This window comes from Artemia sp. Qi Xiang Cuo, unplaced genomic scaffold (genome assembly GCF_049724085.1).
Source record: "Artemia sp. Qi Xiang Cuo unplaced genomic scaffold, ASM4972408v1 HiC_scaffold_23, whole genome shotgun sequence".
Taxonomy (NCBI): Eukaryota; Metazoa; Arthropoda; class Branchiopoda; order Anostraca; family Artemiidae; genus Artemia; species Artemia sp. Qi Xiang Cuo.
The window spans coordinates 7,262,736-7,277,436 of record NW_028297432.1 but is presented as its reverse complement, the minus strand read 5'-3'; the positions used below and the strand labels follow the sequence as shown (position 1 = coordinate 7,277,436).

The 14,701-nt window shown below is 34.8% G+C and overlaps 1 protein-coding gene across 1 annotated transcript; it reads right to left on the bottom strand.

Moving 5' to 3' along the window:
- Positions 1-10,518: 10,518 nt before the first annotated feature.
- Positions 10,519-14,328, bottom strand: LOC148939012 (uncharacterized). The gene is made up of 2 exons (XM_089107390.1): positions 14,208-14,328; positions 10,519-11,338 (listed from the first exon to the last, which is right to left on the bottom strand). The coding sequence occupies exons 1-2, from the start codon at positions 14,297-14,299 to the stop codon at positions 10,519-10,521; spliced, it is 912 nt and encodes a 303-aa protein (XP_088963516.1). The 5' UTR covers positions 14,300-14,328.
- Positions 14,329-14,701: the final 373 nt, after the last annotated feature.

Here is a 14,701-nt window from a genome sequence, read left to right as displayed (position 1 = left end):
TGATTTCCGGCTTTGCGCAGCACTTCCACTCTTGTCAACTTTCCAGCCCCCGTCCTAAAAACCCGCTAAAACACAAATGGTGCTTACTGCATAAAATGGCAACTCGTCCCACAGAGTACTTTCTTCTCTTTGTTTTCAAAAACTAGTGAAAAACTATAAGACAGCTATACAATGTAATCTATTTATCACAACCTGAATATAATAAGTTTCACGAGAACTCTCGCCACTCCCAGTAAATTTTTCTTTGCGATGTCTCCAGGGACTAGGGCAAAGGAACAGTCAACTAGCATTTTAAGTATCAATATGAAAACACCTTTATAATAAAAAAAAACGAGCATTTAATGTATCAGCGTGAAAGCACATTTACAATCAAATATTAGTGGGATTATAATAACTAAAATGAGGAAGTGCGTCCAAATTCAAAAATTTAAGTAAGAAAAAAAGTGAAATTAGATTATGATTTTGCCAATGATTGCATAGGATTAAAGATAATGGAAGTTTTGGTATCAATTTTGTTTTTAATATGATGGTTATGTATGAATATTCATTTGTCCATTGCCAAGAGTTCAAAGAAAAATATGAACGGAAATGTTAGAGCGCATTTTTGCGTTAATGTCCCAGTCACTGAAGAGGTCACTAGATATTCTTGTGGGACACCAGTGAGCTCAGTGGATGTTTTTGCGTTGCTGGGTCGTTGCGTAATGTCACCAGTGAGCTTTTCAGTCACTGGGCTTCAAGAGCTCCAGTCACGGAAATCGATGAAAATACGCGTAAAGTTAACCAGTCACTGGCCCAGTGGCTGGTTAAAATAGTTGCAGCTATTAACATAGTGGCGCAAAAATACACTCCTAGCTTTTCTTGCTGTTTTCTTCTTTGAATTGTAGTCAACCCTCAACTAATAAAACATAAAAATTGAATTCGGACCTACTCAAGAATTGGAAACTGCTTGACTGACTTATCGTTTATGAGCCAACAAACTATTGCAACAACACAAAATAGTTGAACTAAACAACTGAAAACAATTGAAGGCTTCTCCACCACAATGCAGTTAAATATCTATCTCTGCCCTCTCCATTGCCAAGTATTTCGTACCCGAAGATCACTGGATGATCTTCGCTTATCAGTGATAAAAATAAGAATATAAAAAATTCTCACACACAGATAGACACAAACACGTTTATGTTTTTCACCGCACAGAAAGATTCTTGCATCCAATAATTGCCGAGCGCGAAGTTAAGATAAGAATCTTAACTGACAGAAAAAGGATATCGATGCATATTTACATTGACAGTTTTCCTTCCGGTTTTTTGTCTGAAATTTTTTTTTTTTTTGTAAAATAGTGCTACTTAGCAAAAAAGGTGCACTTCTGCTAAAAAGTGTCCTAATAGTGTCAGGTGTCCCAAAAAAGTGTCATTTTTTAAAAAAAAGTGTCAAAAGTGACACTAAAGTGTCACCGGTGGCAACCCTGTGTCCAACTGTCCTATCTCGCAATGTCAGTGTGGCCAGATCGTGAACAAAAAAGTAAGCCACAGCCTTTGAAAAACAAGCCAAAAATAAGCCAGACAATTTTTTGCCCAGAATCTAACTTTACTTTTAATGGTGTCCAAGTTTTGACGGCCGTTTTATAGAAATACTCACCACTATTCAGGTCCTTTGATCCTACTGGCATTATCCACCTTTCAATTCGTTCCCTGGTTTGCGGAAGTTCAGTTCCAGTGTAGGGATTATTTTGAGGCTGCATTTAGTAGAATTGCGATAAACCGCTACCCCATGTGGAACTCTAGAGACTTTACAGAAATTCCCGCGCGCTATGTTCAGAAAATGCTTGACCATGCTTACTTTCCTGTCCAACAGTTCGGGGAAAATTATTGACGAGGACGCCCACTGGCTCAATTTCTCCTGTGTTAGTTCGAGCACTCTCCGTGTGTGCGCCGCAATTTCTGTATCCCATAATTTCACTGAGTCGGACCTCCGATTACTGTAATGATACTCTGTGACCCAATGCAGCACAACTTACAATGCCTGCCCCAGGCCCTGGGGGGTAGTGAGGACACCTGAATTTTTGCTATCTGACTTTTGAGCAATTTTTAACTTAATGGCTATCTCAAAATATTTATTGGATGTATTTAGGGAAAAGGAGCATGGGGGGGGGGCTACTTGCCCTCCAATCTCTTTTTACTCTTAAAAAACTGAACAAGAACTTTCAACTTCCAATCAAATGAGCCATCTCTGAAGTTTTTACAAGCATCCCTTCAATAAGAGCCATATATTCCCCAGGGCGTAACTTACAACACCTGCCCCTGGGCCCTGGGGGGCTGTGTTGACCCTGGAGTTTTTGTTATATGATCTTTGAACTATTTAAAAAAAAGCTATCTCAACGTTCTTATCGGATCGGTTTGAGGAAAAAAGAGAATGGAGGGGAGGGGGGGCTAGGTGCCCTCCAATCGCTTTTGACTCTTAAAACTGAACTAGAACTTTCAATTTCCAATTAAATGAGCCCTCTTTGAAGTGAATATGAGCATCCCTTCCATAAGACTCATATATGCCCCCAGGGCACGACTTACAATGCCTGCCCTGGGCCCTGGGGGGTTGTGTTGGCACCAGAATTTTTGTTATATGATCTTTGAACATTTTTATTGGATACATTTAAAATTTTTATTGGATGCATCAGGAAAAAAAGAGGTTTGGGGAGGGGGGGAGCTGGCTACCCTCCAATATCTTGTGATGCTTAAAAAGGGAACTAGAACTTTCAATTTCCAATCAAATGAGCCCTCTCTGAAGTTTATATGAGTATTCCTTCCATTAGGCCTAGTGCCCAAAAGCTCCCCCCCATGAAAAAAATTCATACATCTTTCTCAATAGCAAATACTTTATATAAACAATGGACAAATGTCATAACTTAAATACCTTTCTCCAGGGGTTTTGTGGGGTCAAGTTACACTTGTAGTTATGTTGTTCCGACTGATTAAATCTTTTAAAAATTAATACTTTCCTGGTTAATTTTTATTATAAGCCCACCCAGCATGAGCAGTCTGGAGGAGAGTATGGAGGAGTTGAATTCGAATTTAATTGGGGATCAATCACCCCAGGGTTAAACAAGAATTCCTCCCCTCAAAGTAGGAACAAATTGAATCCCAAACTGCAATCCATGATTTCAAACAGCTCTTAAAAAGGGAATTTAATGGATCTGCCCAAGTATGTGTTGATTGATCTTTAAGTGAAGAGGGATGTGGAAGTGGATGCTTTTTGAAAGAGCTCAGCCTATGCATTGTGAAAAAACACAAGGCAGGTACCAGCACACTAACAGCTGAAGTAGCTGCAATCTATTTGTGCTTAGAGACCCTAATTAAACTGAAACAGAGCAATTAACATATAGTAATATTCTCTGACTCTAAATCTGCTCTCTATATCCTATGAAACACTAACTTTGAAACACTGGTCATAGGCCTACATCAAACCAAAGAAAACCTAAGCAGCCTTGGAAGATTAGGCTTTGTTACTAAATTTCAATATGTACCTAGTCATCTAGGTAAAGAAGGAAATGAAAAAGCAGACAAGATAGCAAAGCAAGAAGCAAAAAGCCAAATGGAACCAGTGAAATTTCTAACTATAAGGGATACAACTAGATTATGACTAAAAACATTGCTTGAATTAAAGCCACTAAATTCATCCCCCTTCCCAACCAGTATACAATCGGTCTGGTTCAACTGCCTGTGTTCAAATACAGCTAACTTCAACCACCAATCTCCTTCATACAAAATAAAGCAGCCAAATGGAGAAGTTGCCAATAGCCCATTTTGCAGGTACTGTAAAAACACAGAAGAAACCCTTGAGCATATACTGTTGAATTGTAAAATACTGGAAAGAAAACTGCCAATGGATCTAAATCTACAACACCATATATAGTAGGTCAAAATATGCTGGCTATATTGAATTAGATAAATTCTACTATGATGTTACCTCACATTATTAGATAATACCTGATTTACATCTTTCCATATTCAACCACATTTTGAATATTAATAAGCAGTGTTTACAACAAGGCAGTTTACTATAACAGTAACATAATTTTTACAAGATAAACTATGTAGTAAGGGATTATCTCATTCAGTAAAAATTGAATTCTCCCAAGAAGAAGTGTATGAACTTATCATGAGAAAAGAAGAACAAATTAAAGATTTGGATCTATTGTCAACCCAGCCCAGAAAGAAGAGGGGTCAATGATCTGATTTTCAGGACACTTGCCTTGATTGTCTACAGTTGATTGCTTAAATTTAATATAACAATGAACCTTGTTTATTTCAAAATCTGAAAGGTTTTTTTCTAAATAACAAAACTATAGGATAACTTCCAAAGTTGCTGTCTGTTAAAGGTAATGTCTCATGTTTAATTATCAATGTTGTGGTCAAGATTTGTAGACTATTTGCCAAGATTGATAATTCTGAAAATTAGTAGTGGTCAAGATTAAAGTCTCAGCTGCCAGTTAAAGTACATACTGCATTCTAATAAGAGATACAGCTCAGATTAGGCACTGGCTAATCACTAGGAGTCTTACCCTATAGGCCTAGGCTACAGCAACAGTAACAAAGAAATCAGACATCAAAGCAAGGGTAACTCTTCTACTTATCCTGCTCCTGTACTTATATATCTCTCTGATATTTTCATTAGGCCTAGCATTATATGGTACTTTATTACATATTAGCTATTAGCCTATATTATATATAACTAATTTCTCTAGTATTTAAATATATTTGCCTGGAACCTCTTATTTTTGGGGTTTGCAGTGATGATTCTTCCTTGTTTTATAACTCTTGACTTCAAAGGGTTGGTTTTATCAGCTATCCATAATCTTTGCAAATACTTCAATACACTTATTTTCCTTCTAGTCTCAAGTTCTGGTAGACCACTTTCAGATAGTAAGAATATCACTGGTGTTGTTTTTCTTGCTCCAAAAGCAATTCGTACAGCAGAGTTTTGTATTACATCCAGTCTTTTTAATGTTGAATGCAGTCCAGACCCATATATCACTGAAGCATATTCAATTTTAGGTCGAATATACTTCACATAGAACTCCAATAACATATCTGCCTTCGTCCCCCATGAGTATGAAGTGAGCAACTTCATAATATTCAATCTCTTCATACATGCAGCACGAACCATTTCAACATGTGGGTACCAACTCAGTTTGTCAGTAATTACACACCCAAGGACCTTAGTCTATTTCACGTACTCAATAGGATTACCATTGAGATAAAGAATGGGTAAGTTCGTTATTTTCTTTCTAGTAATCACCATCATCTTAGATTTGTGAGGGGAAAATTTCAAATCGATTACCTTGGCCCAATGTTCAATTTGTTGTAATGTGGATTTTACAACCTCCATTGTCTCTTCTAGTGTTCTTGCTACTGCCCATAAAGAATTATCGTCAGCAAATATCATCCCTTTCGACTCTCCATTCTCAATCGGTATATCATATTCTGCAATATTATAATAATCAGGACCAAGTGCTGATCCTTGTGGAACCCCGCGTCTTCTTCTTAATATTATACTAGACTCTACAGAGCCAACTCTAACAGTGTCTTCTCTTCCTGACAAATAGTTCTCAGTAACAGCTAATGTCCTTCCTCGGATTCCGGCTTCCATACCCCCACTCAATATCTGACGATGCACCATTGAATCAAAAGCACTATTCACATCCAAATGGACAATAACTATAATCCATCCGTTCTGCAATGCATAAAGGGCATCTTGTTTAAAACAGAGCAGGTTTTCAACTGTGCTTTTCTTTCTCCTAAAACCACACTGGATATCTTTTAGAAAACCCCTCTTTTCTATCTCCCAATTTATCCTCTTTTTTTATCATTCTTCCAAAACTTAACCTAGTACTGGTAACAGTGTGATAAATCGATAGTTTTCTATTTTTGACATATCCTTACCAGGCTTAGGTATCATCACGGCCTGGCCTTTTTTCCAAATAGTAGGGAACACTCCACTGTCCCAAGCTAGATTCATTACTTCCAATAATGCATCCATCCATTTATTAGGCATTGCTTTCACGAATCGTGAATGAATCATATCAGTGCCTGGAGAAGTATCTGGAAGACTCGTCACAATATTTTCCAACTCTTTCATGGTAAATGGCTGGTTATAGGGTTCATCGTTACCAACTTTACTAAGTCTTCTTACTTTCGCTGTTGATCGTGCTACCTCATCATGAAAGGGATCTTCTCTTCCGATAGTCTTTAATAAATGCTTTGCACCTCCATTGGCTTTTTCTAAATTACTAATCAATATCTTGTTTTCAAAAGCAAGGGGGGGGGGGGTTTCCTGTCTTATCACCTTTTGCTTTCATATTCTTTATAAACTGGTAAACTTTAGACACTGGCTTCCTAAAGTCCAGACTTTCAACAAATTCTCTCCAACTTCTACGTTTTGCCTCAATCACACATTTTTTAAACTTGGTGTAAGCGTTTTTAACTGCAACATAATTCTCGACTGTAGATATCCGCTTGTAAATGTTTTGCTGGCACTTTAACTCCTTTTTGAACTGACTGCACTCCTCATTCCACCACTTAGAATAATTCCTTATGGTTTCACATCCATCAGACATGGGTATAGTGATTTTGACCTTTCGTGAGCATTCGTTCCTTCGAAAATCGGATGAATTGGAAAAAAATATAAATTCTTCCCGAAAAAGTAAATCACGCCAAGAAATAAGCCGGCTCAAAATAAAAATAGCCTAGTTTTAAGCCACAAGCCAGTCCCAAAAATTTTCACGCCAGTCGCCAACAAAATAAGCCAGTTTGGCGTAAAATAAGCCAATCTGGCCACACTGCGCAATGTTAAAAAAGAGGGACGGGTATTCGGACGCCTTTTGGCTATATGTTAAGACGTTTAATGCATGCTAGAAGTCAGAGTTGCCATGTTAGTTATATTTAGGCATTTTGTTGGGTAAAAATTATAGCCAATTTTGGAAACTACAATTTGTCATATAAGGTACACGTAAAATAAAAATAAGGCTTAAATATATATATACGACTTTTGAGTATGAGTCTTTTCTTACATAAGCCGATATTGACATTTCAAAATTTGAGCTCTTTGCTTTACCTGCATAATTATTTTTTTTGTGCTTATACATCTAACAATGAAAAACAGTCAAAATAACTTTTGAAGTGGGAAAAAAGATAAAAACATATTGCTCATCTCTTACAAGCAAGCTAGAATTTAGTCGAGAATATAATTTTCAACACGACCTGGTAACAAGAAAAATTCAGCAAAGGGCAAAAGACCAAAAAAGGACAAGAAACAGTGTTTTTTGTAACAACAAAAAGCAGCAAAAAATAGACTTAGGATAACCAACCATTAATAACATTTAAACTCCAAATATCCCCATGTTATTGCTAGAAAATTTAGCTCTTGAGATGGTAAAAAAGGCAAAAAAAAATATTGGTCATCTCTTACTAGCAAGCTAGAATTTAGTCAAGAATATAATTTTCAAAACGATGTAGTAACAAGAAAAACTCAGCAAAGGGCAAAACACCAAGAAAAAAGACAAGAAACAGTTTTTGTCACAACAAAAAGTAGCAAAAAAAATGGACTGTCAATAACATTTATACTCCAAATATCTCCACTTTACTGCTAGAAAAATTGAAAAAAACTGCCTTATGCATGTTGCAATATTAATTTTTTTTATTAAACTTTTGTCTGTTCACACTTCTGTCTTGTTGTTTTTGCTCCATTAGAGATCTATTTGTGAACTTTACTAGGTAATGAAGTCTCATAACAACATAAGTCCTACAGAATTGCTGTCGAGCCTCTTCAGAACAAAATAGGGTAGAACTATCACAGTAGCTCACTATCTTTTCTCTTATATTTTTTTGATACCCAAAGGCTTTCATGCTGTTCAGAAAATGATCTTCACAGGATTTCATATAATTAAAACAAGCCTCAGTTGGAACAGTCAAACCATGGAAAGGACCAGCTGATGGATTGTCATATACTCTATAATATATAAAAATATCATCTGGCCCTACAAAGTTGTCATGGCTCTTAAAATTGAATTTACACTGATCACACTTATGTCTCTCCAAAAACGTTTTAACAGACCAGCCACATACATATTTAAGACCAAACATTTCTGCTCGTTTGTCAAAATCACTTGATATTGTAAAAACCCAAGATTTAACTGTGGCATTAAACTCATTTTGCTGAATTAATGATTAAAATTGTTCAATGAACTCGTCGTTTTGAAACACAGGGTTACCATAAGAGACTTCACTAACTGATTCATTTTCTTTGCTTCTACTTTTCAGTCCTTTTAAGGCATTCATAGTATTTAAAATTACTTCATCATCAAATTTGCATTTGGCGCCTGATTTTGATGGGATTGTTATAAAGCAGCAGAATGCCTGTTAATAGTTGTTTTCAAACTCACATGCGCTAGTATTGTCATTTAGACCACCTTTTCTTCTCATAAGTCCAAAGAAGTTTTCCAAGCAATCTTGATTTAATCTTCTGGTGGCAAGCTTTTGAATTCCCAGACTCCTCATTTCAGTAGACAGTCCCTTCAGGGACGATATATTCAGAAACCACCCTTTTAACAATTTCACACTGTTTCTAATGTCTTGTTTTGTTCTACACTTATAGATCTTCAAAGTTGACAGTTCTTTCGAAACATCGTCTAAAAAACAAAACTTTTCTGACCTTTTCATTCCTCTTGAAAGATGCAAAGGTTGCCTAAAACGTTTTTTATCCAACAGAGAAGACGAATTGAATAAATAAAACAGTTTGTCTATGTTCTTTATGAATTTTATTGTTCCCAGCCATTCCTTACCCAGAATATTAGTGGCATATAAACAATGCATAGCACTAGCAACAGAGTGACTTAGAACCTGGGCAGCAAGACTGACATTCATTTTTTTTTATATTATTCAACAGCAAATGTCCTCTATGGAGTTTAGGCATCATACAGATATTACTTTTGGAGGCATAATTGTAAGCCTGACACACATGACTCCAACTAGCTTCTGTTCCATCAAAGAACTTAAAATTGTATTTTGAAAGGTTGTTCCTGGTGCTTTTTAATAAGTGTGGGGCGTCAAACATAAAAAATGTCTTGAGATTATTATTAGCAGAGAAAAAGGTTGTTCTTGGCTAATGCCCAGGATTTTTGCCAATTTTACAAAATTTGATCCTTGGTCTGTGATCAATAATTGGACGGTTAATCCAATTGTATGGAGCTTAATTATTAGCTTTTTCACAAATGCTTTAAGCTTATTTGCTTTACAAGAGTTGAAGCTCAGTAAGTAAGTCACTGGAACTTTCCAATCGCCACATATTGAACGGATCATGGCAACAAGTGCTGTATTTGCTGGTATATTTTCTCATTTTTCCTCTCCAAAGTCCTCATATCCTTGAACTTTATCCATATACATATTGTAATTAAAGGCTTTTCTGAGTGCCATTTCGTCTAAACACAATAAAACATTCTTCTCAATTTCAGGTAGGTCTTTAGTTACTGTTTCTAAAACATTAAGCAGGTCATCACACAGTCCTGCATTTATTTTCATTAACTGGCACCATTTTAGCAGCAGACTTCGACTTGGAAGAATTAAAAGCTTCCTGTTAAAACTGTACACTTTGGGGGATCTCAGGTACAAAGTTAAGGCTAGTGCTTTCTCCTTGTCTGTGTACCGATGTCCCTTCTTTTTTTTTAATATTTCGAATCTGCATTTGCATGAATAATAAATGAGAGCCAGAAAAATACCTAAAAAAGAAACTTTTATGAATATTCTTGCAATTTCAACCACTTTACTTCTCTCAACTCTCATCAATTGGTGGGAGTCTCAGCTAATAAATAGAAGACTGCAAAACGACCTGGTCCCAATTAATTTAGATGATAAATTGTAAGATAAAAGTAACAAAACTCCATCAGGACCTGTCAACTACGAATTGGACAGACAAGTGGATCAAACACTCGATTTTGGTACACTCTACCTTACAACATCAGCACAGTAATATCAAAGACTATATTTGAAAGCTCCCTACAGACTAAGTTATATCTCCTCCCCAAAACCCCCAAATAACACATATATCTACAATAATAGTCTCTACCCTGCTCTAAGGGTCAGATATTAACAGATACATATGAACAAATTTCTGCATCAAATTTTACAAAAGATGAGAATAAATAATCTAAGCAATAAAAAAAAAACACAAAATAGAACGTACTGTCATTAAAAATTTAACTAAAAGAACGAAATCCAATTTTATTCAGAACTATATTAAAACAATAGAAATAAAAAATATAAAATAGAGAGAAGGTTCGGCCTATATTTAGAAATTTAATTTTTTAAGAGACAGGATTTTTTAAATGGAATATTTAAGATGATAATACTCTGACAAAAGAGAAAAAAATTGCCATAACTATTTTCTAGCTAGTCCAAAAATTTATAAATAGCTTACTTTGACAACGATTCCATTAATACCTATTTGGTTGTTCTAGAGCAAAGTTGATCCTTAGAAGGCTTTCCAGCATTTAGTTGATTGTATTTTTTCAAATTCTTCCTCAGTCGTAAATTCTGCCTCCTGAGATTTCTTATTTTTCTTGTCATTTGCTGTTTTTTGGGTGACCACTGTTTTTGTTCTTGTCCTTCTAAAAGTTTTAACATTGAATACACAGTCAAGATCTTCAAGGGAAAAGTCACTCATATTGTCCACATCTATTTCTACTTCATTTAAGGTTGAATTTAGAGTGTTATCTACCATGTTTGTGTCTATGCATTCATCCTCTTTGGAACTATAAGCATGGTCAGAAATCAAAATAGATCTTTGAAACTGTGATTGTTTTGTATTTGTGGCAACATCCACAAACTCAATCCTTGTGTCTGATGTATCTTCACTATAGTCTTTTGATTTCAGACTATTACAATGGTCATGTTCAAAATTGGAGGTAGTATTACAGCTTTCACTGGTTGATGGCAAATTTGCGTGATAATCGCATAATATTTGTCTTCTACACTTTGTTAATGGGGGGCACAGTTTATCTTTTGGGTTTGCTACTCCATGGTTTGGTTTTTTTCTTTCTTGAGATTGGACCACTTTCCACTTTCCAGTGGGTGAAGAAACAGAATATCTCTTATCATTCCTTTGAGAATCAAGCATATTAGAAGAGCTAGTGTGCTTTGATACAACTTGATCTTGCTTATATGTTCTGGCTGAACTTTCTAAAACTGGTTTCAGGCAGTCAATACACATCCTACATTTTTTTACGTACCGTGTCTTTGGTGACATGGCTAGTACTTCTTGATTTTGCGACAAATTTGCCCAGATATTAGACCTGAAAGGTAAAATTCCAATTTAGTAATATTTAACAACTATATAATATATAAAATGAAATTTATCTAATCATATACAGCACAATAGCACTGTCTAAGTAAAGAGCAAGAGCAATCTGAGCTAGTGTTGTAAAATCACTGTAAAATAAAAAATTGGTATAATATGGTTACATTGGTAAAATAAGATACTCACTAGGAAATACAAGGTAAAATTGGTGTTTTAAAGTTACCCTGTAGCTACAAGAACAGTGGAGCGTTTATTTTTAAGCATCACTTACAGATTTTAAGCGATTTTCTTTAATGATTTTAATTTTCCTGGGCATGCCCCTTCATATACAGTTTGATAAATATAATTAACTATCTAATTTATCCCTTTGGTAATCTTGAGCCTAGGGTAATACTCAGCAATTGGACAGTCTGATTTTGAACATCCATTTTGAAAAAAAAAATTACCATTGTTTAGGAGTAAAATCATATTAGTCATTTTTCACTACATTTAAGCCTAAGAAACATAACCCTAGCAGCCTTGCACATCTAAATAGCCACATTCCTTGTATCATATACATGTTATTTTTCATTTAATTATAAAAGTACTGAATGCAATTAAAAAAAAGGTTTGTAACACTTTTATGACTTTGATTAACTAAGCACTGGATCATAAGAGCAAAACATTCAGTCACTCTTCCTGACACACCAAATAAAATTTAAGGGATAGCAAATTGTCTAAAGAAGGCATGGATGAAATCAGCCCTACTCATCTTAGATTCTGCTTATTTTGAGTTTAATAAGATTATTTATTTTAATTTCTATTTTGTTTTGGGTTTCATATTATTTGACTTCATTATTGACTTCAATTATTTGACTTCATTTCTGCTCAGTATTGGGTGAATGTAGCTCTTTACTTTTCTTTGAAAAACCTATTTTGTGAAAGTTTTTTAAATTTAAATTAATCAAACAGTTTTTGGTAATGAACTGTAAGTAAGGAGCAGCCTGGCTCAATAGTAACTGAAACTCTAAAAAACAGAATTTTGATACCAATAGATACTTCAAAAGAATCATATTTTAATGCTGATTTCAAACATATAAGTTTCATCAAGTTTAGTCCTACCCATCAAAACTTACGCACTGAAGAAATTTGCCTGATTTTTGAAAAAAGAGGGAAATGCCCCCTAAAAGTTACAGAACATTAATGAAAATCAAAAAATCAGATTCAGCATAACAGAGAACCCTACTGTAGACGTTTAAAGCTCCTATATACAAAAATGTGGAATTTTGTATTTTTGCCAGAAGAAAGATCATGGATGTGTTTTTTTCCCAGGGGTGATTGTATTGAACCAGTGGTCCTAGAATATCGAGGGAGGGCTCATTCAAACAGAAATTAAAAGTTCTAGTACTCTTTTAATCTGGCCCCAAAAAAATGGGGGGCAACTAGGCCCCCTCCCACACTAATTTTTTCTGCAAAGTCACCCAATCAGAATTTTGAGATAGCCATTTTGTTCAGCATAGTCGAAAATATAATAACTATGTCTTTTAGGATGACTTAACCCCCCAAAGTACCTGGGGGGAGGCCTAAAAGTTATGAACTTTACCCAATGTTTAGATATAGTATTGGTTATTGGGAAGTATAGAGACGTTTTCAGGGGGGATTTTTTCTGGTAGTGGGGGGGGGGGGTTGGGTGGGTCGGGGGTTATGTGGGAGGATCTTTCCATGGAGGAAGTTTTCATGGGAGAAGGGACATTGCTATGATGGGGGCACCTGATTACCCAGTATCATAAAAAAACAATCAAAAATTAAATAAAAAAAAATTTTTCAACTGAAAGTTGGGAGCAACATCAAAATTTAAAATGAACAGAAATTATTATGTATATGATTGGGTTTGCCCCCTGGTCAATACCTCGCTCTTTAAGCCAAAGATTGTTTAGTACTTTCATAAGCGCTATTTATTCTAACTAATGGCCTTTGTGATTAAGAGGTCATTTTTAAAGAATTAGAACACAATTCAAAACTTTAGTATAAGTTAATTTGTAAAATATGTATATTTATTACTAATAAAAACATTCGTAAATAAAATTAAACAACTTTCGAGAAAGCAACATTAAAACTTAACACAAACAGAAATTATTCTGTATATAAAAGGGGCTGTCCTCTTCTCAATACCTTACTCTTTATGCTAAAGTTAGACTCTTCCTCACAATTTTTTTTTTTAACAATAAAAACCTTTAGCATAAAGAGCAAGGCGTTGAGGAGGGGACAGCCCTTTTCATATATGGAATAATTTCTGTTCATTTTAAGTTTTAATGTTTGCTCCTTACTTTCAGGTAAAAAAACCAGTTTTTTTTTTAATGAAAACAAGGACTCAGTATAATACTATTATGGTTATAAACCTGTTGATAGGACAATTTTTTTTTTAAAGACTTCTCATTGTATATTCTAAAATGTGGAAGCATATCCATAACAAATTAAGTTAGAGTGTGTATATTAATAATGTGACAGCCTTCCCCCCCTAATTGGTTAGCAGAAAAATCATGTAAATTTAGACTGCTTAAGTTGCATTTTAAACTTGGCAAATGTACAAGGAATTGAAAATTTGTTGATGGATCTCCCAGAGAACTCATTATATAACTTTTAGAAATTTGAATATATACCTCATCAGGATACCCCTGACAGGGAAAATGCCCAGTTAGAGCCTTGAAAAAGATTTGGGATGATTAATCCTTACCTCTCATATTTCACTGTAAATTGTTTTTTTTCTGTCCATGTTACATTGAGTGACGGATTCAAAGATAAGTACCAAAAGTAGTAACAAAGAAAGGTCAAAAATGAGAAAGAGAGGAGGATGAGAGACAGCTGATAGAAAGACAGATTCTTACCTTTGGACATCAGAAGGGAAAACTTTTAACTTTATGTCCTTGTCAGTATTTTTATGTGAAATTCCACACTTAGAACATTTAGTTCTTCCCATCTTCTGTGTATAATATCTCAAAACTAAAGACAAAAGCCAAAATTAATGATTTACCATAAAGCTTCTTTTTAACACATAACACACAGCACACTTCAAAAGATATGTTAAAACTAATTACATTTGTTGAAAATTCCCTCAACAAGCAAAGATCTTTTGGCCTAATAAACATTAGTATTTGTAAATTCTTTTTTAGAATCATTAAATTGGATGGTTATTTCAACAGATACATACACATCAGAACCAATGTGTTTATCTTGATTCAGACTGGATTCTATTGAATATTTTTAGCTTTGTTTATGCTTTGAATAAAAATCATGAGTATATTAGAATGGCCCTAGTTGTTTTATTGTTTCTATAACATTTATTAGGTACATAAACCCTGTTATACAAATAAACTTTGAT

Excerpts from the sequence above, each read along its gene's own strand:
- LOC148939012 (XM_089107390.1), bottom strand. The coding sequence starts at position 14,299 with ATGGGAAGAACTAAATGTTCTAAGTGTGGAATTTCACATAAAAATACT. Across the intron at positions 11,339-14,207 it reads TTCCCTTCTGATGTCCAAAG|GTCTAATATCTGGGCAAATT; the intron begins GTAAGAATCTGT and ends TTTACCTTTCAG.